This window comes from Pseudochaenichthys georgianus, chromosome 10, assembly GCF_902827115.2.
Source record: "Pseudochaenichthys georgianus chromosome 10, fPseGeo1.2, whole genome shotgun sequence".
In the NCBI taxonomy this organism is placed as follows: domain Eukaryota; kingdom Metazoa; phylum Chordata; class Actinopteri; order Perciformes; family Channichthyidae; genus Pseudochaenichthys; species Pseudochaenichthys georgianus.
The window spans coordinates 29,078,173-29,105,837 of record NC_047512.1 but is presented as its reverse complement, the minus strand read 5'-3'; the positions used below and the strand labels follow the sequence as shown (position 1 = coordinate 29,105,837).

At 40.3% G+C, this 27,665-nt stretch overlaps 1 protein-coding gene across 1 annotated transcript; it reads right to left on the bottom strand.

Moving 5' to 3' along the window:
• Nucleotides 1–280: 280 nt before the first annotated feature.
• On the bottom strand, nt 281–27,008 carry cyfip2 (cytoplasmic FMR1 interacting protein 2). The gene is made up of 30 exons (XM_034093703.2): nt 26,811–27,008; nt 18,869–19,021; nt 18,679–18,768; nt 17,749–17,826; nt 16,604–16,705; nt 16,243–16,424; nt 16,055–16,151; nt 14,652–14,780; nt 14,438–14,542; nt 14,257–14,345; nt 13,297–13,534; nt 13,014–13,166; nt 11,776–11,915; nt 11,528–11,675; nt 11,016–11,169; nt 10,299–10,455; nt 10,113–10,209; nt 9,954–10,030; nt 9,771–9,879; nt 9,565–9,684; nt 8,206–8,405; nt 8,031–8,118; nt 7,786–7,929; nt 7,571–7,661; nt 6,083–6,213; nt 3,808–3,880; nt 3,597–3,691; nt 3,221–3,459; nt 2,499–2,646; nt 281–2,115 (listed from the first exon to the last, which is right to left on the bottom strand). The coding sequence occupies exons 2-30, from the start codon at nt 18,983–18,985 to the stop codon at nt 1,948–1,950; spliced, it is 3,759 nt and encodes a 1,252-aa protein (XP_033949594.1). The 5' UTR covers nt 18,986–19,021; nt 26,811–27,008; the 3' UTR covers nt 281–1,947.
• Nucleotides 27,009–27,665: the final 657 nt, after the last annotated feature.

The following is a 27,665-nucleotide window of genomic DNA, read 5'->3' as shown; positions in this document are numbered from 1 at the left end:
TCTAGCCTACTGACTGTGTTCCCAAGAAACAATTACATTCACAATTGTTTTCTAATTTGCATCTCCCCCCATCGATGTAAAATGTGTAATAATGTGTAATAATAACTGCCTCGTTGAGTGTGAAACTCGGGGGAAAATACTAAATCAGTTCCATTTCTTAAGATCTGTGTTAAAAGAAAAACACCATTTGTATTCAATTGTCAATATGTCAGCTGACTTGAATGCTGAGTTTAAGAGTCACTTAAAAAGGTAGAACCATTCATTTTTTCAGTTAAACATTTTTTATTTCATGGAAATACAACATAACTTCAATCCGTCGCAGGAACCTTGTTGTACATTTTATTATTCTTTTCTCCACTTTTTTGTACTTCAAAACATGGTCACTTGTACAACAATATCATAAACAAAGCCTCATGTCACAAATGAAGCCATTGATGACAATAAATTACACTTGCCATGCTAAGGTTTTGAGATGATACATTGGTCACCTTCATTTTTACTAGATTAACCTTTAACTTAACAATACGTCGAGTTGAATAAATATGATAAAAAGACACCGGAGTTACAAAAGAAAGTTTGTTCATTCAAAACGGAGCAGAAAAAGATCACAGGGCAGCTTAGGGATAGTTTCTTCTTAATAATTCATTTGTTTTCCTTCATATGAAAAAAAAATAAGGACACATTTTGCATATTCTGATAACACTGCTAAATCTAAAGCCAACAATAGTAAATACTGACTATATTAGGAAACTGCCCTTTAATGATAGCTGACATTTTTGTTAAGATTTTTCCTTTATGTGCAGAATATGTCATAGGTCTGCTAGATAAACATCATCCATTCACACTCAGAACAGGTTAATCTAGCACTGTCTTTATACAACCTGGAGGTATTTTCTAATCTTCTTCCTTGAATTTTTTTTTTTTACTCTTGAAAAAGCAAACGCATTTGCCCAGATGAAGATGTGTCTTTTCAAAAATTGTAAATAATATCACTGTATTGATGTACAGAATATAAAAAATCTTTTCAACAGACAAAAAATAAACGTCGATGAGATTTTCTTGCAGAGAGGCAAGTATACCGAGGATGAGTAAATTAAAAATATTAATAATTAAAAACAAGAACAATTATAACACTCAACACTTCACTTAGTTCAACAGTGAAATTTACAGTGGAATTGGTACTGAATAAAAATGTGTCGGGAGGAAGCAAGAAAAAACAGATGGTGGGAAGGCGGGAGTGATAAATAAAAGCAAATCAAGAATGCGATGTACCTTTGAAAGCAAGCAGGTGAGGTAAATGCATCATGATAGACACTGTGCACCATGAAACAGGGTAGATCAGATTATTATACAAATGAGTTTGATCACAATAAACAAGTTTGGGCCATAATAGAGGAGACACTATGGTTATTAAGTGGTGCTAGAACGGTTAGTAACTTTAGTAGCACTTAAGTGCACCATGTTAAAATATCTTTATATAACTTAGAAAAATTAGCTCTTCTGTTGCATTATTTAGTCTCTTTTTTTTTCTTAAACCTTGTTCGATTTTATTTGCTCCTGATTGCCAATTCTGAAAGGCGTTTAGGAGTCCCAACAGCTCGGACTTCAAACAAGTGGCTTCAGATTTTAAGATAGAGATTCTCTTTTGGCATTTGTGTCCAATCCACATGTGTGCAGCGGAAGGAGTGAGACAAGGCATGCATGAGTCTGAGTGAGAGCCACACAGATAGTAAAATAAGAAAAAAGATAAAGGTGTGAGTATACACTTCTGCCTCTGGCCTGGTCCACTTCTGAGTGCTTCAAGGATTCATAGACAGCCACATTTTGGATAGAGGAACTGTTTGATTGTATTCTATACCCCTAGGAGACCAGGAGGAGGCAGAAATTAGTATCACAGCTATGTTTGTTTTAAGTATGTGTGTGTTCACTATGTGTGAAGGGTGTATTTCAACAGGTGGTAGCCAGGGATTGGTGTATAGGAGGCTGGAAACAGCGAACGTGCTCCACAGTGGAACTGTCCGTCTCCACCGCCTTCATGTACTTGTTGAGGATGGCGAAGATCTCATTGTTAAGGATCTGGTATTTCCTAATGCGGTCCGCCATCTTCTTCAGGGGCTGTGAAGAAAAATAAAAAGGAATAAATCCAACATATCAAGAGATGTGTTTATGAAACGTTAAGGGAGAAAATGAAGGAAAGGTTGGAAAGCAAGAGGTGTTACATCAATTAAATGATATGTGTTTATCTATAGAGAGAGGGGGCAGAGGGTGATGAGTAATACAGAGAGAGAAACATGGCTTAGAAAAAGATCGTTAAAGGGTTTGTTATTGATTTTTAAAAAGGCGAAATCCTCCCCTGCTATGTGTCGCTCTAACAACTCTCTTTTTCTGTTTCCTCCAAACAAATTAAGAACATAAAAATCCATCATGTCCTATGTACATTTTTTTTCTCCTGATGCACAAAGTGAATAACATCAGAAGTAACGCTGAGGTATACCCACCACATTTTTGATGATCTCATCCTTGCCGTCCTGTCTTTGGACTTTGAGCAGATGGTAGCAGAAGTCAAAGAGGTCAAAGCGACGCTGCTGTCCCAACAGCACAATGATGGCACAGCCGGCCCAGTTCAGCCCGTCCCCGAAGCACTGCCTGAAAGCCAAGGAAAATATAACTCACTAATTATGTCTGCATTAAAGTGAGGAACTCGTTTTGGACAAGCTGGAGAAGTATTAGCTGTTTAGTACAGATTTTGTGTAAAAAAATTGCAGAAGATGTTTCAGGTCTGCATAACTGTGTGTCATTATCTCCCCTCTTCTGATTCAAGAGTAGGCTATAGTGTTTCTATCAGCTGCTGATGGTGAACGAAGAGTGTGCAAGAAGCAAAGATGGCCTATTTCTTTGTATTATAATTTTTTTTTCATGAGTATGAGCAGGAAGAGCGTTAAATTATCCCCCAAAAAATCACTTTGTCTTTAACTTTAATACATTCGTCTAAAAATGCCAACTCTTTTCTAAGCTTTAAATAAAGAATTCTGCAATCTTTTTTTTTTTTTTTTTCCTCAGTAAACTAATTCCACATTAAATCAAAATAAAAAAAGACAAAGGAATGAAATCAAAGTCAAATATAATCCATTTGAATACAGTATCGACAAACCAAAAGAGAGTTTTAAGTAACACCTTTGAGAGGCACTGCTACACTGAACACTGATCAGGGGCCACTTACTCCGCGGTGAACTCGTGTGTGCCTACTGGGATGCAGTAGACGAACTGCATGGCGCTCCACAGGCGGTGGAACTCCATACACTCGTCGACATGCATCACACCGTTGGTGGGGGGGGGCCCGCGCCACACCCCGTCCTGCAGGAAGCTGCGGATGCGCGTCAGGATGACCTCGAACATGGACAGGCCGCAGCACAGACGCTCTTTGGTCAGCAGATCCCCCTCACGGGCAATGGCAATTTGCTGGTAAAAAGAACAACCATGATACTTTCTTAATAAAAAATGTCAAAGGAAAGTTGTATCATCAAGTGTTGGATATGAAAAGAAGGAGAAATATATACATCTTTAAGTGTGCTTATAAAAAATGACTCGATATTAACCTGTGGGGTTCCCAACCTCTCAATTAGAGGCACAAGGTGGAGAGGGGCGTACTTCGCTTCCAGCCTTTTCATCCTCACCTCCAGACGCTCTCCCTCTGTACAACACAAAACATGTATGAAGATATACATATTGTACAAAAAAACAAACAAATCAATGGGTTCGAACTGGACTTTTTCCACCATCTGCCTTGCATTTAACCCTTTAGTATACCTTTGATGTAGACTCTGGGCAGAATGTTCTGGAAGGGGGCGGCATGGAGCAGGTCACACACTTCTTCCTGGGACTAAGGTTTAAGAAAAACACACCAAAAAGGGTCATTTCAAATCAAAGAACATCACCCACTTTGCTTTACCATGCAGGTAGCCACAAGGATGAAATAGATTTTTAAAGAACCCATCCCCCAACACTCCTAGCTTAATGCATTCATTTAGACCTAAAATGTTAGCAGGATAGCTTATAAAGCATATTTTAGATGCGTAAAGAAATCTGCCATGAGCTCCATGCTGAAGGAGAATTCTGATGTATGACACTATTTTTAGCTTATGCAGAGAAGAAGATAACATGGCTGAATGAATGGGTGTTTATCATGAAGCTATAATGACAGGCAAATTACTGACAGAATTATAAATGTGTCACACTCTAAATACAAAATCTAATCTGGTTAAGCAGCATAACGTCAATTTACCATACATCTTAAAGTTGAGGTTGGCAGTTTATGTTTGGGGACATTGGGCAATATTCTATCATTTGTTTGCAAATTTGAAGTACTGTAAAACCCTTTTAGATAGCATACTTTGATTTAAGGCGTCGCTAGCTACAAATTTGGCAAAGCGTTTCAGAGATGTTTAAAAAATGTTGCTATTTTTCAAACCATTGTCAAGATACCTTTAGTAAGATACCTTTGATAAGATACCTTTGATAAGATACCTTTGGTAAGATACTTTTGGTAAGATACCTTTGGTAAGATACCTTTGGTAAGATACCTTCTTATCTTACCATTGCAGACTGGAGCCTTGGGCCTTTTGCTTCGGATAGCAGGAGAATTTACTATAAACCTTTTTCTCTGAAACGCTTTGCCTATCTATATGTTTCTGATCTGAAGTCTGGTTGCTTTCCAGTGTAAGAAGATGTTGCCAATGCTTTCCTGCAGGATATTCTGTCTTGAATGAGGTTTTCAACATCTAGGACATGCATGTCTAGTTATCTCTAAAATGATCTGTCAGTCTCCTGGCACAGGCTAGATTGTTTAAAGCCTGAAAACAGAATCAGGCAGAGGTGCAGAAGTTTAGTTTTCCCCTTAGGCCACTTGATTATTTATACTATAAAAAAGGTACAAAATGCTAAATTATTGCCCATTGACTTGTGAAAACGAACTGCCTACCCAGCTTTAATACACACTAACCCTTCTGGGTAAAATGTCAGTGTGTTAGTAACATTCAAGCTATTTGTGCTATGTTAGGTCATTCTTAATCATCTAGGTGTTTTTCGTGGTGATTGTTAGTCAAGACAACATGCTGTGAGTCAAACTATATGCAAACAGGTAGCCTAGATGGCGCTGAATGAGAAAAGAGCCATGCAAATGGTATAAAAAGCAACACACACACACTTACAAGTAGTCCAAACTAACATACAGACAAACACTGTACACACACAGATCAGTGCTGCCTGACAGAAATGATTAGTAGAGTGACAGTTGCGTAGATGTATGTAGACATGCACCAGCAAGAGAGCCAATAGAGTGTAAAAGAAGAAGAGTTAAGCACAAATCTGTACGAACAACCAACCAGAAACATACCAGCACCTCATCCATGGAAGAAAAGGACATTAGAATTATATGATATAGCAGCCAAATATGTTTTTTTAATATATTTATTTATTACTCTTTCGTGCTTCAAATTCAGATACCTTTTTCAGGTTTTTGTTTGAAAAGGGACATTTCACTTAATTTCAAATAAAATCAAAGAGTAAAAGTGTTTTAGTCCCTTTGCTTCCATGGCTGACTGGGGGTGAAACCATGTGTGCAAAACTAACATAGTGGAAAAAAAGAATATATAGAAACACAGCAGCCAACACCAACAAGAGATACAAAGAGGGAGAAAGTCATTCAGTGTCTGGGTTATTTTGGAACCAAAGAGAAAGCCTTACCACCTGAGGGAGTAGCCAGCGTGTAATGAAAAATAAAGTTGCAATTCAGAGATTAAAAAACACATCAAAGATCAAACAAACTTTGGGGGCACCTGGACTGGGCGACTGACAGTTTTGGGCACCCAGGTTATTCGCCCACACAAAAACATGGCAGTGCAGAAAGCTACACTAAGGGATTTTAACAGTGTTAGGAAAGCAGTGAAATAAGCAGACAACAAATACTGCAACACAAGTTATAATCATCATTTCAAAACAACAAAGAAAACAGAGGAAGCTAGAGTCAATAGCGTCATACAGTAATGTAATAGTTTAAAGGGAAAAACAAAAGGAAATGTCGTACCAGAGCTTGCTCGATGAGAAGGCAGAAGAGGATGGCGTTTCCCACCTCCCTTAGGCTCTGGAAGACATCTGTCTTCAGCTCAGCATACTCAATGATATCCTTGAGCTGATGGTGGAAGAACTCCAAGATACCTGAAATGGCAGAAATGAAAAATGAAAGCCATGATACCACACAAAAAACCCCACATTTTTGCTAAAGCTAAATCTATCACTCTTGTATTTCTTGCAGTCAAGCAGTAGGCAGTTGCTAATACCTCATTGGTCATTGACCCACATTTGAAGCATAACAGCAGATGGAGGATCATTAACTGCTGACATAGGTGACACACAGTAATCCAGGTACAGTACATCAGTAATCTGGAGATTACTATGCCCTCCTCATAATAGGTATATGCCATCTGAGTGGCCTCTAATCTGTACACACAGCAACAGGTAAGTAGTTCAAAACACATTTTATTTGATCGGATGTTCATCCTGAGCTCCTATAATAGGTATACAATGAACTGTGTGGGCAACACTCAGACCTATGAATAAGAAAGCATGTCCTTTGAAACACATTAAAAACAAACGTTTGATTAGTTGCCATTACAGCATAAAATCATGCATTATATTATATCACACTTTCAATCTAGGCTTCAAAGAAATCCCCATATCATTTAACATACAGAATTTTTAGTCAGTTTCTTTTCAACTCCCAAAATCATAAGCTCCTGTTTCCAGTGTTTCTCTTGAGATGTACAGAAATTAATAATGAATATTTAGAAGTTTCAGGTTTGAATTGGTTATAAGTTTCAACATATATTGTTAAATATCTTTTTTAAACAAACATTTCTGACCTCTAAAGACAACAGACTGTTTTTTTAAGGGAAGCACGGTGGCTAACTGGAACACTATTTACTACAATTGAAAGCATTTCTGGCCTTTATTGTGGTTCTGTATTGCACTTTGAAAAACAAATCACTTACAACTCTTTTATGTGTTTGTTTTTTTCATAATATATGACACCACCTATCCCAAACTTGATTACATTGCAGCAGAATTGCTATTTTCCCACATTGGCTTGTTAACACTCCTCCTAACTGCTGGCTGTTACATTATTGTTGATGCAGCGGTTTACATGTCGTCAGCATTTTCTTCTGATGGCTGTGAGCTGTAAATAATAACTGCTGCTTCAAGTGATAGCTTTTTCCAGTAATGTTTCCAAGCCCTGACTGCTCTCAAAGAAGTAGCACTAAACACTAGAGTCCTTGGCAGGGAGGAGGAAAGAGCTAGTATTCAATTGGGAATGGGATAGCGTTGAAGTGTACGGAACGTTGCCACAAATTAAATTAACTGAACCCAATAGCACATTAATATAAATCTGATTTGAGTCTCATTGAGTGTGCGTCTTTTTCAATACGTCCACCAAATACATGGGAGTTGATGTTGCAAATACATATATGTCCCTACATATATGTATTTGCCTGAACAGTAGGGCATATGGACTCACCTGGGGAGCCGTACTCATGGCGCGGCAGGCGGCAGATCTTGGGCATGACTTCGATCAGTGTTTTTACGTACTGCAGGATGGTGCCCTGTAACTGCAAAGTGACATAACAATATAGATAGTTAAGGTACAGATAGGCTACAAGGAAGACAAAAACACAGCTAGAATCAAGCACACTGAGGAAGGAACCATGTGCGGTGGAAAATGGAGATAAATACCAGGCTCTTGACAATCTTGAGCAGCTCCTCCATCACTACAGCGATGCCTTGGTAACCAAGGAGACGGCAGATGGTCTTGAAGTGGGGCGGGCCGACAAAGTTTCTGTAAGAGCTGTATATGTGGGAGTAGGCAATGTTCAGAGGCTGAGAAGAGAGGAAGAAACGAGAGAAGATGTGTTAGGAACAGAAGGAAGACGGGTCTTAAGGAAAGTCTGTCCAATTTCAAAACATCAGTGGCCCCATACCTTGGACCCATACAGGTAGTAAGGCTGCACGTTGGCTGGCTTGTCTCTTTGAGGCTCCTGGGTGAAGGGAATGGCTGTACGTACAAAGCTGATGAGAGGAAGCAACGTTAATAACCAAAAGATTGAAAGGAATCTACCACAAAAAAAAGAGAAGAATCTGTGCAACTGAACTTACCGGTTTGTGGATCCGTTGTAGCAGTAGTTGGGGAGGAAGTCGAAGTTGAGCTCCCAGAAAACGTGGAGCGTGATTCGTCCGTAGGGGGCGGAGACGTTGTGGTTGGCCTCGCGGAACATGGCGTCGAAGCTGTCCAGAGTCAGGTGCTTGCAGAGGAGCCGGTGGGTTAGTCTGTTGATCTCCAGGAGCCACTCCAGCTCCTGTAGGGGAGAGATACGGGGAGTAAGAGAATGGAAAGTTGAGATGGGAGGCTATGTAAATTATAAATGTATAACCTGTTAACAATGTGGTCAGTAACCTAATCGCAATATTAAAAGTAGAGTCCCTTTATTACTTTCCGACACTTTTAAATGACCTTAATACCAAATAAAGAAAAGACAAAAGATATATCAATAAGATAACTTATTTTAACTTGATACACACTTGTGTATTCTGTAACAAAACAATCTCTTTGTAGATGCAGACAATGCTTATATCCTGGTCAACATCTTTTTTTAGAATGCAGAGTTATTTAGAGAACTATTGATATTTGGGAATACACCGCACGGTATTCAACTCCAGGTAGGGCCTGTAAGTGAGTAGCATGCTAAAAAGCAGAAGTTGGAGAAGAGGAACTATTCTTCCTCTATCCTTGTATTTACCTGTCATAGCAAAAAGAGCTGCATTCCAAACCACTTACTTTTAACGTTCCGTCTGTACTGCAGCTACCCTTACAAATGACGTACTGTTGCATTCATTAGGCAAAAAGAAAATGTTTAACTAATAAAAAAATAAAAAGATTATATGGATATAATAATAATAATAATAACAACAACAAAACAACAATAATAATAATAATAATAATATAACTGTTATCATAATTATCTTAATTATCATAGTTTATATAAAAATAGGATGAGAAATTAAACTGTCTTGTTATCTGAACATGGACTTGTAGGAATAATTTGTTTTACTTTATTATTTCTTTTCACCCTGGAAATGTGTGTATGTATATGTGTACATATGTATGTGTCTGTATATATAGAATTTTGTTTAATTGTGTGCAAATTAAACGACTGATTTATATTTTTTATTTATCCTGCAACTGGATAAAGTGGATACCGGGAGGGCTACCTCTGTAAAAGCTATGCTTTCTGCCCTCCAGCTTCTACTAATTTGGTTTGTTTGTCGGATGTATAACGTGTTTAATATTGAAAAAGTTGAATAAAGAAAAGAAAGTAATAACATGCTTGGAATTTAAATGTTTGGTCAGAGTAGCCCAAAAACGGTGTGCTCATGTGCATATCTTGTTTAAAATGTACTTCAACACGCTAGTCCTGCTAATAATCCCCCCCGGTGATATCCCTGTTGTGATCTTACCACGATGGAAGTGAGGTCCTCGCTCTCAAAGCGGCTGATGGCGTGGTCCAGGGACTTGTACATCGCTGCCGAGATCCTCTGGGTGATCAGACGGTTCAGGTCAATGGAGCGGCCTAACAGCTGCAAGACACAGGATGGATGGTTAAGAATAACAGTAAAACACACAAACAAGAAGGTGTAGAGGACAGTTTTCATGTCTCCCATACCTGTACGTGTCTCTGTTTGAGCAGCGTCTCGTAGCGGTTTGAGGGAGGGTACGGGATGATCACGCCATAGTTTTTACACTCTGCTCTGAAGCGCTTATCTAAGAGGACGCTGTGGAAACAAATGTGATTTAGAAAATACAGAGAGAAAAAAAGAGCATGTACAGAGGAAGTCACTTCTCCTACCTTCCAGCCATTGCTTTGTAGTAGGCAAATATCTGATCAGCTAACTTGTAGACAAACTGGTCGAAGCAGAGGTTTACCTAAGAGCAAAGAAAACACTATCAGGTCACAGAGGAAAAGATCAATGCATGTTATTCGAAATGTATTCATCTTGTGGCTTACCTCAGCCTCGATTTCGTCATAAAGGAACTGCTTCTTGAACTTAGTGAGAGCGTAGTAGCCGCTGTCGTTATACAAGTCTAGAGGATACAGCACATATCTGGAGGAGAAAGAAGGTGGTTATAATAATGTCAATTTCCGTGAGTTAAAAACATAAAGTGAGTTTTGGGCTGGAAGTGTTAGTCTTACTCCATCATGGAGGGCTCCTTGGTCTCCAGGATGTGGTCGGTGAGGATCCAGGGCATGGACATCTCAATGGGGAACTGGATCCTGCGACCCATGGTCAGCTCCAGGAAGAACTCTCTGAACCACAGCTGGGACAGGTCGCAGCACTGCTGCAGGGCCTCTGCACCAGGGAGAGACAATTATTAAGATCTAGAGGTATTACAGCTTGTTGGGAAAATACTGAATGTACTCTTTCAAGGACAGAGGTGCACATGATAACAAAGGCCCAAGTGTAACGGTGTATCTGGCAGGATGTATGATTACCTAGAAGACCATCAGGACACACTGTTTTAGGCATATGATAGCTATGGGACAACGATTAACATGATGAGTAATATGGCACATGACAAGCATGATCATTTCTTACGTGGGCCTTAGCTAATCTGAACAAAACATTGTATACTGTTTGGACCGGTATTTCACATTTTTACTGTGTAACACCCTCTCTTGTATATAAGCATGTGAAGGACACTGTTCTGGGAACTAGTTGTCCCACATGCTCTGTATGTGATGACTACTTCCATTCTTGCAAGGATAATAAACACATGTTCCTGATTATTGAAACTCAAGCCGGTGACGAGTGAGATTTTTCAAACATAACTCATTTTAAAACACATGGGAATTGTGGAATTTCTTGCTATATGTTTAACAAAGTCTTTGTCATTTTTTGTCTCCACTCACCGCTGAAGTTGAGCAGGTGTGTGAAGAAGAAGGAGTGTTTGTGGAAGTCTTCTATGGCCGTCACTATGGGTCCATCCAGGCTGCTGCGGAGAGTCTTCTTGGAGCCACTCTTATCTGCTATCAATGACTCCAGCATGGTGCGCACCATGTACAGCTGGAGAGGGGAGAAAAGACAAACACAGGAAAACGTTAGTTATTTTCTGGTCATACTTTGATGTAGCATGGGGTTCCTTCAAAATAAAAATGTGCACTTTTTTAGGAGGATATGAAAGGGAAACATCTATTTTATTGAAAGCCTTACTCAAAAGAGAAACTAAATACTAAAAAGCATATTAATATGTGCAGTAACACATTAAGTGACTCAGTAAGTTAGAAGATATGTGAACATTAGAACAAATGTGTTTCATCACCCCTGTTTGAGCCATTGCCCATAAGTGAATATCTTCAGTGAAATATTTTGTTTACATTCAGAATCAACATCATGCTGTTTTGGCTACATCATGATGTCATACCTGTGTGCTAGAGGGCCCTACAGCCCTGCGGGGCACTTTGATGTCAAATCCACCTTTGGGGTCCTTCTCCCCCCTCAGGCAGGGGTCATTTGGAGGTTCCCTCGCCCCATCCCAGTCACAGACAGTCTTTCGAATGGCCTGAAGAACACTATAGACAAAGAAAACAGTGTTATCGAAGTGCTTTGGGTCTTTAGGAGTCCCACAAAAGCCATGAGGGTACATTTAAAGCCATCAGATAGTCACCGTACCTGATGAGGACGTTCTTCTTCTTGCGTACAGCCTGGCGCAGAGGCTCTCTGAGGGTCATCTGGGCAAAGTCCTGCAGCGCTGCGTAGATGGTGTTCCTGATGGCCTGGTTAAACACTGACTCCATTCGGCCCATCAACACCTAGGCAGATCATAACAACACCATTATCATCCTCCCTTTCATTTGGGCTACTGACCATCAAGTTGGTACACAAGGAACAATATATATTGACATACTAACATAAAGGGAAATACATGTATTCAGAAAATGAAGTGAGCGGTCAAAGGATTAGTTCACTAAAGATGACTTCCAGACATGTTTTAAAGCAATACTTTAACCCCAAGTGGCCATTTTTTAAATCAGTTAATCAATCTCAAGTCACAGTTAGAATTGTTTAAACACTTTTAGTGTTGCCAAGTAAAATATATCCATCCATCTTCTCCAGCTTATCCGTGGTCGGGTCGTGTTGGTATCAGTTCCAGCAGAGAGCCCCAAACTTTCTTTTCCCTGGCGACATCAACCAGCTCTGACTGGGGGATCCCAAGGCGCTCCCAGGCCAGCGAAGAGATATAATCCCTCCACCTGGTCCTAGGTCTACCCCTTGGTCTCTTCCCAGCTGGACATGCCTGGAACACCTCCCTAGGGAGGCGCCCAGGTGGCATCCTAACTAGGTGCCCGAACCACCTCAACTGGCTCCTCTCGACGCGAAGGAGGAGCGGCTCAACTCCGAGTCCCTCCGTGATGACCGAACTTCTCACCTTATCCCTAAGGGAGACACCAGCCACCCTGCGGAGAAAACCCATCTCGGCCGCTTGTATCCGCGATCTCGTTCTTTCGGTCATGACCCATCCTTCATGACCATAGGTGAGGGTAGGAACGAAAATGGCCCGGTAGACAGAGAGCTTTGCCTTCCGGCTCAGCTCCCTTTTCGTCACAACGGTGCGGTAAAGCGACTGCAGTACCGCTCCCGCTGCTCCGATTCTCCGGCCCATCTCACGCTCCATTGTTCCCTCACTCGAGAACAAGACCGCAAGATACTTGAACTCCTTCACTTGGGGTAAGGACTCTTACATGTACTGTACTGTCTATATTACATTTACTCCATTTCCCTCCAAGATCAAACCGAGCCAGTTGAACAGTTTCTGCATTTCCATTCAAATACCTGCTTAACATTTAAAAGATGACCACTTGCTGTTTGGAGCTTAGAGAAGGAGCCACTAAGGGTTGCCAGTGTTTTACCTGTAGCCCTTTGATCATGGCAATGACCTCCACCAGGGCAAATTTCTCCTCACTGGTGTAATTGTATCGCGTGGCTCGTTCGTACTCCTCCGCCGTGCCAGGACAGTCCTTGTTACAGAATTTATCTGTGGGATGGACCAGCTTCCACGAGTACTGGAGGAGACGAGGAGAGTTATAAATAGATCAGAGATACTACGTTCAATGCCAAAAGCAAACACTTTCCATACCGAATCCCTCGCATAATGCTAACGCCTGTCCCACACAACCTCAGTGTTTCACTCACAACTTCCATGACGTGCGTGCTCCACTTGGACAGCAGCTGCAGACCCCTCAGAGCGAGGTCGAACAGCTCTCTGTACTCCTCGTCGGACTTCTGGCTGTCCAGGCCCGAGCCCGTCACCACCTCGCTGTTGCTGTAGCGCGCCAGCTCCGAGATGAAGCGGATGTGGTCCTCCCTGATCTGCACCATCTGCTCGCACAGGTTGTACTGCGGGGAGATGCTGCTCTGGGTGCACGTCCACCTGGGCACAAAATGGAGAAGGTTAGTGGTGGGCGGGAGCAGATGGCGTGGTGGTCAATAATGGCTGGTTTTGTCTACCATAAATGTCTATAATAATAATAATAATAATGAGTTCCATTTATAAAGCACTTCATATTTGAATGCAAATCCCGAAGTGCTACAAGTAGTGAGCATGAACAGTATAAATAAACATTACACAACACGGTAGAATTAATTAAAAAGCAATAAAAAAATAAAAAAAAATAAAAAAATAAATAAAAGGGTGATAAAAATGTCTAGGCAAAGGCTCTTTTGAAGAGATGGGTTTTGAGGCATTTTTTAAAAGCCTCCACGGTCTGTGGTGCTCTCATTTGGTCGGGGAGAGCATTCCACAGGCTGGGAGCAGCCGAGCAGGAGGCCCGGTCTCCCATAGTACGGAGCTTAGTCCTGGGGGGTCTACATTCTGACCAAACCACACTTGGACCCACGTGATGCCGGTACAAGGGGCTTGCCATTAATCAAATAGTGGAAATAAATTAGGGTTAACGCCATTTCCAACTAATTATTTTTGGGGTTTTCGCTTTTTTCTTTAGTGTGTAATAGTAGTAGTGCATGTCTAAATGGCTAAGTAAGGAAGTAAGAAGTACAGTTAAAGACAGATGCACAGCTGACACAGGTTTCTTTTTGACAATTAAAGGGAATGTTATATCCAAGCATTTCCGCACACTAGACACATCCTCTTACTTGGATTTGTTCTCTTCATAATGGGCACTCGTCTCGATGTAGCGGGAGAGCTCTATCTGCATGTCTCCAAAAAGAGGCACCACTTGAAGCTGAAAAACAGAGGAAACAAATGTCACATTCATCTCATGCACACACATTCAACTCTGGATGAAAGAGATGCAGGGAAAGCAAAAAGCCTTACTTTGAAGAACTTGTCAATCTTGCTCAGGTTGATCCTCTTTTTGGCGTCGAGCTTATAGATATTACTCACGTTCCCATCCATCAGGTACAGACCAAAGCCCATCACCTGACACACACACAGAGGTGGTTTGTTTTACGTCAGCTGAAGGACATGTAGCCGGCACAAGATCACACTTTGACTGTTCTATGTCGGCAGAAAGAAAAGATGCACGTACCTTTAGCAGCATGTGTTTCTCACTGGGTGTCAAATACATCTTGTTCTCATAATAGTCTACACAGATGTTGACTATGTCTGCCAGAAGCTCCTCGTAGCCAGGAATCACCTCCAACTGTTGATGCAGGCACTACACACAGAACAGAGATGGAAAATGGGTCGCCTTCACATCAATTCATTTACACATATATAACAGAAAGGGATCATTCTGTACGAAGATAAGTAACACTGCATTTACAATGAAACTAAAGAAAAGCACCGTTGATACAATTACAGAAAAATGTTTGTTTGATTATGAAATGGGCTTTTAGTCACTGAAAAAATCTGATTGTTTTATTAAATGGACCATGCATTCTTTATATTAAACCAAAAATATGTTTGAAATGATTATAATTATGTTTACATTTTAAATGAACTACCAGGTTACAGTCACAAAACAATCATCTAAAACAAATGTTCTTCTTTTGCATTTCCCATCATTATCTGAGCAAATGTGAAAGTTTAATACCACTTGTTCAGCAGGTCACCTGTTGATATAAAGAGCTAAATGGCTTCATAATATTCCTCACATTATCCTTCGGAGAGTAAACATGTGGTGAGTTATTCATCTCATCTCATGTGCTTGTGTCTTGTGTCTTTCCTGGAGTATTATGTTAGAATGTTGCTGTAACAAGAACAACAAGGCACAAAGTGTTTTGAGCTAAAAAAAAGAAAAGAAATAGGAAGCAGCCTTGAAACTACAGTTAAGTGAACTCTAGTTATTTCAAAAAGTAATCAGCCATAATCCATATTTGTACCATACCCAACAGCAGGGGTGTTTCATCGCGGGCCACATCAGCATTATGGTTGCAAAGGGCCGGATGTAACTTTAAGACTATATAAAAATACGTATATAAATATATCATATATATAAAATAATGTATTGTATGACATTATTGCCTCTGCATTGGATTATTATCAGATAGGGTAATAACTTCATAATTAACTGAAAGCAGATGTCTAGGGACAATAATTGCAAGTCTCTTCAGTGACAATGTCACAAAATTATTCTAAAAGAAAAGCCACATTCTGGAAAAAAAGTCAAAATCAAAAAAATAAGTGAAATTGAAAAAATAATAAGTGACATTTTGGACAAATAAGTAACATTTGAAAAAAAAAGTTACTTTTACAAAAACAAACGGCATATTTAGAAGAAAAAAGGGAAATTCTGAGATAAAAGTCTAATTTGAGATGCATTGTGGGACATGTAGTTTATGGACAACGTGCTTCTGTAAATCGGCATTTATAATAAACATATTATTCTTTGCAAGCTCTTTTGGGGCCACATGAAATGAAGTCACGGGCCGGATTTGGCCCCCGGGCCTTGAGTTTGACACCCCTGCCCTACAGAGTCTGCACACCAACCTGAGTGATCCTGTTGTGGTTGGCTAAAAACATGGAGAGGTTTTGGGACTCCTGGATGGACTGAGGGTCGGCCATCTTCCTCAAGAATTGAGCTGCCCTGGAGGCGGGAGAGGAGGTGATGTTGAACAAAAAAATGACTGTAATAAAGTATTCTAAATTAGCAGTCTTTTGTATTTTTGGTTCATTACCTTTTGTAGGCAGAGTGATCGTTCTTAACGCTACACTTCATGTTCTTCAGTTCGTCCAGCACTGCAAACATGTTGATGAATTTTCCCAGAGTGAGCAGGTAGGCCTCAGACACAAAGTCCTTCCTTCTCTCGGCGTGACACAGACGCTTCACTTCGCTACAGAAACGTTCTATAGCTTTCCGCTGTAAGACAAAGGAATCAGGATATAGGGAATCATTAGAATAAACCACAAGAACACTGTCTACAAAAACACACCTGACATGCAAATTCAACATGCAATTAGCCGACTATGACTCTTAACCTTATCTGGTTCATTTAAATCATAAGGTATAAAAAACAACATGATGTAGCCTAGTCTCACCTGGAAGTACATGAACTTCATGAGCTTGGTCACTTCAGGTTCTAGCACCTCCACGGTTTTCTCATAGATCTCCACTCTGTTGGGCTGCTCGTTGCATTTCACCTAGCAAAACACAAGGGGGCGTCATTTCACAACATGATCTTGCAGCAGGACAGTGTGTTTAGTTCATGCACAATTCATGCTCTTATTTTATTTGTTCCCCTCATCCAAGGTTTAATTGTTCCATATGTATATGTTTTTATTATGTGCCATGGTTACATTTGGGAAATCCTAGTGCAATAATAATAAAATGTTTTTTCTCCACTGTTTCTGTTTTATCACAGTAAAGAAGAAGGATCTTGAACATAATTCAGAGAAATACTTAATCTACAAAATGATCCTTTGTATACCAATTTGATATAAACTGTATATCAACAACAAGACCTTCCTCAAGCAAGAACAATTATGTTTACATGAAATTTGAAAAAGAAAGGGAAAAAACAAGGTGAAATAGGGTCCCATATACAAATGGTCATTTTGAGGATGAAGTACTCAGTGGCTGAATGACATCATTACATTACATGTCACTTGTTAGACGCTTTTATCCAAAGCGACTTACATGCTCAATACTGTGGGCAATCCCCACAGGAGCACTTTGGGGTGAAGTGTCTCAGGGACACAACGACATGCTGACTGCAGTGGGGTTTGAACCTGTGACCCCTTGATCCGAACACCAACGCTCAACCCACTGCACCACACGCCTCCATCAGGTTTGGTAACACATTTCGTGTTAAGCAACCACTACCATACTGAAGGTACACATTTCAAAAAGACTTTGTCTATGTTCAAGGTGACACGTTATCAGGAACTTACAGGTGGACTAAACCAAGTTGAAAATCAAAGTGTTGAACACGATAATTCATGTCATAGAAACGTTTCAGTCTCAGTCAGCTGAGCAAGCTCTGAGCGCGAAGGAAAGGGAACATTTGACATGGATGCAATACAAGCAAAGGATAAGGTATCTTGTTAAAAGCGTGTGTGGTGAATATGTGTGTGTATGTGTGTGTATGTATATATATATATATATATATATATATATATATATATATATATATATATATATGTGTGTGTGTGTGTGTGTGTGTGTGTGTGTGTGTGTGTGTTACCTGGGGAATGGCTCTGGAGCAGCTTCTCCAAGTGTAAAGCATCACAGCGTACTCATGTCCTTCCTCCAGCATTTCATTCTGCACAAATGGATAAAATTAAATAAAGTTACCATACATTTTTAAGAGGGATGGCCTCATTTGAACCAAACGACATATATGCACCTTCATTCCTTTATAAAAAAAAGTATGTATGTGTTCAGTAATTACCAATGTTTAATGGCACAGACAATACGGGTAAAGATTAATATCTATGTAAGTGCGGAGTCATGATATGTGTCTAAGCCCTTTGTCTGGTATAAATGGAAATGTTGCATAGGCACTTGACAGCCAACATTTTTCCTACATCTCAGACCAGGCACATATTCCAGGATGAATGGGGCAGGATACATATTTAAGCAAGGGAACATTTGCTTCCATTCAGAAGTAGTGTGAGACAGATTTCTCAATCAGGCTATGGCTGAAGAGAGGAGTGTCCTCAAATAGATAGGCTTCAACCTCAGTGGGAATTCCTGATTAAATAAGGTTAAGTAAAGCGCTACTTCCCCTCTTTGCCAGTCAAATCACACTCTCTGCTCATTCACCATCAGGGGAAAGAGGTTTAGTGGTTCTGTGTGTGTGTGTGTGTGTGTGTGTGTGTGTGTGTGTGTGTGTGTGTGTGTGTGTGTGTGTGTGTGTGTGTGTGTGTGTGTGTCCGGCCACAGGCCTAGCCAAATCCTTACAAAAGAGCCAAATGATAATCAATTCACAAACAAACAAGGCTCTCTTTAAGGGAGTGAGGCTGCTTCCCAGTTGTCTTTGTGTTTACTGAAAGGGGAACACCAACTATTCAAGATAGACAACAAAAATTGATTCAACCAATCTGATATAAAAGAACAACACGATGGCAAGACATGGCATGTTTAATTACTTAAACTGGTGCCATTTTCTCACCATGCTGGAGTGGACCGTAGCTTGCTCTATATAACGGGCGATGCCAGTCACAAATGCATTCCTGTCTTCAAAGTTGGTGTCAAAATTTGCCTGCAGAAGGAGAGAGAAAAGCGTGAGAGGGGTATATTGAAAATGGCTGAACAACTTTGTGTGATAGTGGGTGGAGGTGACAGCGTGTGGGAGTGTGTACCTGGTACATAATAGAGGAGGGGGGGGGTTCAATGCATGGCTGCTGGTCCGGGAGGGGCAGCTCCTCCAGCAGGTCCACATTGGACAGGGCATCCTCCAGGGTCACGTGGGTCGTCATGGTAACAACAAGGCGTCACTCACACAACACCCCAGTCTGAGAGAAATAAAGAAAAAGAAAGAGCGAGAATATGAGATAAAGTTGCATAAAAAGCTCAATTACATGAAGTGAAAACGTGCAAAATAAGACTGAATATAAAACCAGGGATACGTGTACACTCGGGGCTCATTCTGACGTCGCTGGGTGGTACATGGAAAGACTTTGTTATAGATTTAATAAAAGAGAATATGATTTGGATGAATGAATATATCCATATATTGAGTCAGAACAGCAGAAAACTATGTATGCCAAGGATGCATACAAAGAACGATTGAGCTAAAGTAATGGATGAACAGTTGAAATAGTTAGCTAAATGGTGACCTAAAAGTAATGGATACATTGTTGAAATAGTAAGCTTAACGTAATGGGTACATGGTTGAAATCGTTAGCTACATTGTTAGCTAAAAGTACCGATAACCCGTTTAAATATTAATCTAAATGTATTGCTAACAGTAATGGATACATGGTTGAAATAGTTGGCTGCATTAGATGAAAGTACAGATAACCTGTTTAAATATTAAGCTAAATCTTTAGCTAAAATAAATGGATAAATTGTTGAAATTGTTAGTTTAATTGTTAGCTGAAATAAATGGATAATCTATTAAAATCTTTAGATAAATCTTTAGCAAAAAGTAGGCCTGATGGAAAAAAGTGTGAGGGGTCTCCAACCTTTCTCCACCTGAGAGCTACTTTGAAAAAATGAAAATGGCCAAGAGCTACATTGCTTACATTTATTCACATAGCACTCATCAGTTGAATTAAGCTACTTTTGTACACGTGTGAAATTGCAATACCTAAAGCTTATCTAAAATCTTAACTTCACATCAAGGTCCAAGAAAATGACAATTTCTCACATATTAATATGGCCGTCATAGTAAGTACATCACCTTAATCACCACCTTGCAAGCATCTTATGGCACATGTGTAAAATAAGTGCATTCACTCTTTTTCACAGTCAGTGAGATGAATGGCGCTGCATGGAGTCCACCACACAGGTGTATGCTGGAGTGTACCCACTTAGGTTCACTCTAATAGTCATTTTAATGTTCATCAGTCAGTCTTGTTCTGTATTTAGATTTCATTCATGTCAGAAAAAGCTGCTTCACAAAGGTCTGTAGAACAGAACCAAATAAAGACTTAATGCTTCTGCAGTCTAGCTGCAGCTTCTAGCAACAGTCTTCTGTTAAAAAAAGGACACTGAATGTCTTGAATGAGGCATCACACACATGACTTGAGTCTGAACACAGCAGACAACAGGAGTATTTACAACAGCATTATAAAAACAAAAATAGTGCATGTGGGTGCACACTTACATTCTCTGTCTTACTGTTGCATTAATCCCATCATGTATGAGATTAAGTTAGCTTCATCATCTCAATCAGTGATTAAGTGAATAATAAAGTTTCTATCGGGTCACTGTCAGTCATTAGGGGAGGGGGCGGGGTTTGGAGGAACGGAGAGGAGACGGTGATCGTGGAAGCTTTCCTCCTGCCTTCACAAACTTTACACACGTATTTAGCAACTGAAAATAGCAAGAGGACATTCATACTCTGCAATCCAAGACTTGATTGAATCCACCAAAAACCTGACATGACGATAACGAGTGTTTTTCAAAAACACAAATCCCTCCCTGTGTGTCTCTGAGCCGCAGCGACACGGACTGATTCAGAGTGGGTCATTCTGCTGTTGGTTCTGGACTGGTGCTGCTGGAGAAGCAGACTGCTCCGTGTGTGGTGTCGCTGTGCGGCTGTCGCATCTGCTCCTTGATCTCTGCGTCACGGACCAATTTTATATTTGTATGACAGAAACAATTCTAAAATAAAAACACTTTATTGTCCGGCCGCGGCCGAAAAATCAAGAAGCAACGTTACTACGCTATAATCGATAATCGAGCGGCGAGCTACTGAAAAGCTGCCCGCGAGCTACCGGTAGCTCGCGATCGACGTGTTGGAGACCCCTGGTTTAAATAGTCAACTAAATAATTAGCTAAACATTAAGGATAAGTGGAACAAATAGGTGTCTAATTAGTTAGCTATAGGTTATAGAACAATTGTTGTATTAGCCAATATTAATTTAAAAACGACAGACAGTATAGATAGAATAAACAGATGAAACAGATTTCTATTTTGTTTTTAAATGTTATTTGATAACTGGTTGAAACATCCAGCTTCAGAGGAGAAGTTGCAAAATCAATATATGAAATGCGTCAGTAATGTGAAATATCAAAATGTCAATGTTTGCTTGTACACAGATGCTAGTGCTTATCACTCATAAACAAGTTCAGCAAAAAAGTATCTTTACGTATTCCACTTCCTCATGTGAAACCCCGTCTTGGCTATGCGGTGCAGTCTATCTGTGTGTTCACAACGCACCTGTATCCTCTCCCATTTCACTATACTGTATGTGAATATCAAACGTTCTACTCTGCGGAAGTAAAAGGGCAGAGGCTCGTCACTATTTCCGTTTCACCTTTTCATTTGACTAGACTAGAAGCGTACAATTTTTGAAATGCCAAGACCTGGAAATCTCATGGATTATAGAGAGGTGTAGAATGTTATTGCACTGAAGGACATTTGACAAACACAAAAGGAGCTTTCCTGTGAAGATTATTATATAGTTTTCATATATTATTTAGAAGAGCTTGTATTTTAAAATGATATTAACTCAAATAAATGTGGGGGAATAGATATGGAAACAGAAAGTACGTGCCCACAATACATGTGGCTTGAAATGTAACAGCTACTATAATGATTGTTCTCCATCTGATCCATCATTACAACATTACAGTCATTGTAGTGCCCTCTTGTTCCTTACAAATCACCAACCCAGCCAAAGCAGTGTGTAAAATCAGTGTGTGTGCACCCTCCGTTATATCATGTGCCTCTCAGAAGTGTGTGTTTTACGTCTGACCTGGCAGACAAGGCTGACAGGGCCGATAATCAGCTTAATATTCACAGCCAGAGAGAGAGCCCAGCTAGAGCTGAGAGGGCCAAACAGCACAGAGAAAAGAGGCAGATAAAACTAAACGTGACGGTCTCCTTCTCCGTGCCATCGGTAGGCAAAGTGCAGCATTAAGATATACAATTGCTAACGTAGACAGTCATTTCATATTCAACACGGATACCGTTTGGGGATCTTCATCAAACTGCTTTTTTTGTCCTGGATTTCAACAACAGACAGAGGAACAAATAACCAATTTATATCTTACACATACTGACCACAATGACAATGAAGTCTTCTTGTAGCTATCATGGATATTTGTTACTTACAAAACATGTAGACAAACGCCTATCATAAAGCGAGACACATTGTTCTCGATGTTGTCCCACATGTATCTGTGCACTCACTGTATGATGACAAAAAGCATATAGAGGAGTTGGGTGGAGTTTCCTGTGGAATGACTCAACTATCACATACATGTATACAAACATACAAGGTGATGCTTACATGAAGTAAACCACCACAATTCAGAGAGATGGCTGAGTCATCAATAACTCAGTGAGAAACACTTCACTGTTTTGGAAAACAATAAACCAGTCACATAGGGATGGTAATCAACTAAGTCAATCCAGACTAAGTATCAATGTTGTTGTATAGTTATATTGTCAAATTCTATAATTTATTTGAATACATATATATAAATACTGCATTTTCATCCGAGGACACTGACATGTTGGGAGTTGTAGACATTGGCAGAAACATTTTATTTCTGCTAAGTCGCAATAAGGGTGTGACCAATTTTTCAACAAGTGTCAAAATAAATAAGAATACATGCAGATTTAGATTGCAGATTTCTGGTATGCTTGTTACTGATGTGTCTTCACAACCTGTTCTCACAGGTTTTTTTTCTTTTTCTTCTATGAATACTCAGTTATTTTTAACTGCTCAGCTTATAGAAAACGAAACATGCAGCTTGCTACAAGGGGTTCTGTCAGGCAGACAAACATGCTCAGTGCTACTAAACTCCCATCTGTGCCTGGGAATACAGACGGGGACTGAAGCCCGTTGGCTGAGTAAACTTTCCCACCCTGTACCCTACTCTGTTCAACAGTTGGTGTGTCTGTCAGTTTGTGTGTGTGTGTGTGTGTGTGTGTGTGTGTGTGTGTGTGTGTGTGTGTGTGTGTGTGTGTGTGTGTGTGTGTGTGTGTGTGTGTGTGTGTGTGTGTGTGTGTGTGTGTGTGTGTGTGTGTGTGTGTGTGTGTGTGTGTGTGTGTGTGTGTGTCTTTACAAAAGCAAAGGAAGGGCCCCCTCATTCCCTTCTGGACACTTATGGCGCATTTCCACTGCAGGGCCTCGCACGGCTTAATACGGTATAGTTAGGCCTTGGTAGGCCAAGCTCACTTTTGGCTGCATTTCCATTACAGTTTAGGAACTGGAGTAGTAACTATAGTAACACAGTGTAGGCGGATCCGTGACGTCATCTTCAATGTGAACCACAAAACCAACATCAGCCGTTAGCAGTTAGCCCTCAGAGCTCACAGCTCTTCATATCTGTTCAGAAACTAGACAAAAGTTAAACAAGTACAAACCACAGACTGCCTGTGTCATGGTGAATACATTCGCTGGTTTATTTATGTCTGTATAGGCCGTTGTTGTGAGCCTATATTGTTGTTACTTCGGCATCATTTTGAAACGTGTATTACAATTAAATCACGGTAAAATATGTTCATTTTGTTGTAGTCGCCAGCGATTCTCTCACTAGTTTTGTTTAATCAGCCCGGTTGTTGACCCGGAAAGAACCTTGATTTTGAAGAACCAGAAAACTGTGAAAAAGTACCCGCTAGCCGGAACTACGTCTAGTGGAAACGCAACCAAAAATGGCCCGGGCACGGCATGGCACGCTTAAACCGCGCTGCAGTGGAAATGCGCCATTAGTAACGTAGCAATAGGCCTGTTTCCCCCCCTACAACAACATAATCTCGTACAGTAGTTTTACTTGAACATCCATAATATGCGTAGCAGAATTCCCTCCGGTCAATCTGGCATAATTATTACTAAAGCTACAAACATGACAAGCTTGGATCAGATCTCCCCGTGACAACAATAATACAAGGGGTTCGAGGAAGTGCTCAAAATACTACGACGAAAAAAGAAGAATGAAAATGAGGAAAAGTACCAAAATAGCAAAAAGCAGCATTTGTAGAAGTCAAGCATGCATGCAATATGTGCTGCAAGGCATGTGTGTAATACATTTAGCCTCAGAGAAAGACAGACAGTGAGAGAAAGTGTGTCAACTACAGGGTCACACAATTCAATGGGATCTCCCCCCCAAGGCAAGCTTTGTAAGATATATTTTCACCCTCACAACAAGATGAGATCTGATCAGCGTTAGAGATACAAGCACACACATGATTATTTACAACACAATCCAGGACAAACACACACATACACCGGTCACATGTGTGCTCCAGCAGCATCTGTGCAGTCATCATGTGCCGGACACTGGTATGGCCGAGGTATTTCACAGGCGGATTGTCATTTCAGCGACGGCAAAACTGCTGTCGACTCATGATCCCCATGATGTCATGCTCTGCTTTTAGACCAACAATAATAACCATCACATGAGTATACAATGTGTGTGGGGTGTGGGGGGGGGGGGTACATAGGTCTGGCACACATGACCAAGCTTGACAGGAAGAGAGGATGGTAAACAAAGACCTAAACTGACAACTCCAGCCTATGAGAACACAGAATATTATTTTGGGTCAACTTTTCTTTATAGATTTGTAGTATCCTGCTTATGATAGTGTGCAGACTTTACTGTATGTAAGAACAAAACTGATGATTTGTGACATTAAAATGGTTTCTGTTCAACATAGTTGGCTGCATGGTGTGCCTCAACTTCTCTTTTCCTTGGCTCCTTGGTTGGTTGGTCATTTGTGTCTACAGAGTACAGACCTTTATCTCTGTGTCTAAATATACTCAAATTAAAACAGAAAAAGTACCATGACTGCTCATGATCATGTTTTCAGGTGATAGCTATAATAATACTAATAATAAATATATAAATATACATACAGTATGTACAGCTCTGAAAAATAATTAAGAGACCACTGCAAGATTATCAGTTTCTCTGGTTATACTATTTATAGGTATGTGTTTGTGTAAAATGAACATGTTTTAATTGTATTCTATAAACTACTGACAACATTTCTCTGTGTTGGAATTCAACAGACACTGGAATGGAATGGCTGCCATACCTGTAGAGATTGGGATTTAAGAGAAATGTTGAGTGGTCTCTAATTATTTTCCAGAGCTGTATGTATCATATTTTGATAGCATATTTAAGATTACTATACATAACAACAAAACTGATCCCATAAGCCATACTATGGGGATATTTATTTGGATATAGGTAATGGTTATCTTCGTAGGGTTATGGCTAACTGTCAATTAAGTCTTTGAATATCTTTATAAACTGTCACAAAATGTCTGTCATGATGTCTCAGAGCTTTGATGACGCTTGTTTTGTCGAACTGACAGTCAAAAAATGCAAAGACGTTTTATTTACAATGGTATCAGAGAAATACAAAATAAAAATGAAATGCATTTGGGAACCTGGAATCTTTTGCAAATATGCTTGATTTATGATTCATGATTACCTTCTGATAATCAATTAATCCATGTATCTTTAACAGCCAGACATTACAGCAATATGACTGAGGAAATGAACCTCAAGATTAAGTGTCCTATCAAATCAGTAATCTAGATGTCTACAGTTTCTTACATACTGTCCTGTTCTTTGGGGAAATTATATTACCCTTACATTTAAAAAAAAAGATCCAAACCATGGTTCTAAGGAATGAGGACATCATATGTTATACAGATTGTGGAATATTATTTTAAAGTATATTGACATGTATTTACCCCAATAGCATAATGATTTTTCATTTACTATGGATCAGATCAGCAGCACAGAGCATCAACAGCCTGTCATTACATCACTGCTTGCTGGTGAAGGGCTGGCATACCGATTTACAACTCGGTGAGTCTGCAACAGTATCACCATCATGTTCCTACTCCAGGTTACTGGGTGGATGGTTAGATAATAATCACAGGATCGATGGTGGAGAGTTTTGGCATTAGATCAAAAGAGCTGTGCTTAGGCATTTGTGTGAAACGGAAGTAGGTGAAACCCGACTGTCATTTGTGCATCAGTAACAGGCCTGCCTGCCATAATGGCTGTGAAAACGGCTGTAATGCATGTACATGGTGTGCCCTACTAGCCGGGTGGGTCAGGGGGGCGATCGAGGAGAGGAACAAAATGCAGAAAATGATGAAATAGAGTGAAAAGCGGCGGGGCAAAATCGAGCCGTCTGAAGCATCAAATTCACTCCCCTCCTTATCACACTCCCCTCCTTATCATAGCGGACATCTCCTTCCTCTGCGAAAACGCTGTTATCAGGTCAGAAAATCGTCTAGCTTTACCGTGATCCATCTTTCATCACTGCACTTGCTACACAGGAACCCTCTCTCCTCACCCCACCCATCTCAGTGTGAGCTACGATGCCAATGCAAGCTAACGGGGATCCCATTCAGAATAATCCGCGAAAAACCGGGACGCTCATTCCGGCTCACGGAGGACGATTTCTCCGCGATCAAACATATTATCTTATTTGTGCCTAGGATATATAATGAACTTGGATTGATGCACGGTGCAATAAGGAAGAAGAAGGGAGAAAAAACAGCCCTCCAGTCTCCAGCCATCATCACTAACCAGCGCACATCACCAGCCCCCGTTCAGCGCTGCAGCGGCTCCATCCATCGCTACATTTTACACACATACCTGTAAATTGCATGTCCGTCCGGCGAGATCCAGAGACGGGCGGACGGTGTCGCGGGGTGCGACGGCGATCTAATGTTTGGTGATATTTTTTTTGCTCGTCTTCTGTGCCGATTGATGCTCTAGTTTCGCCCCGTACCTACCCAGCGCTGCTAATCCACCACACACAAAGAGCAGAAAATGGCTGCAAGTGCATTTTCTTAAAGGGACAGTCACACAGAGTGAGGGCTGATGATGAGGGGCCAGGCCCCCCGACATGTTGATTACATTATTTATTTAGCTTTGTGTTGGCAGCCTACAATTTAGATTAATTTTTGATTTAATGTTTGTACTTTTAGATGCCTTCACAGTTTTACTTATATTAAAAGTTGTGGGTCTATGTTTGAGTGTATGGGGAAGTATAGGCTGGGATCAAGGGAACTTTGAAATATGGTGTGAAATAGGCCTGAGGGTATTTTCCTCTTAAGGGAAGTTCAATCCAAACACATTATTTATATATACTGCCATTTGGATTAAGGTGTAACTATAGACCTGATGGTGAAAGTGTTTGTTAGCTGACCTTCAAAGATATAGGTTAGGTACAATGCAGTTTTAAATAAACAAAAATACTGACCCACTTGTCCTTTTATCCAGTATTGCAGGATGATACTGCACTGTAAGACTTTGGGCTACACAGATATTCGAGTATTATAATAATGAAAATGATGTAATTATTGGTTCAGTAGCTGGCAAGATGTCTGGCTGTTTTATTAGGAAACTCCCTTGTTGGCTGTATGGGTGCCCTAGCTACTACACTAGTACAATATGAAGATGCTCATGCAATGCATCCTACTATATGTTTCTATAATCCATGGTGTT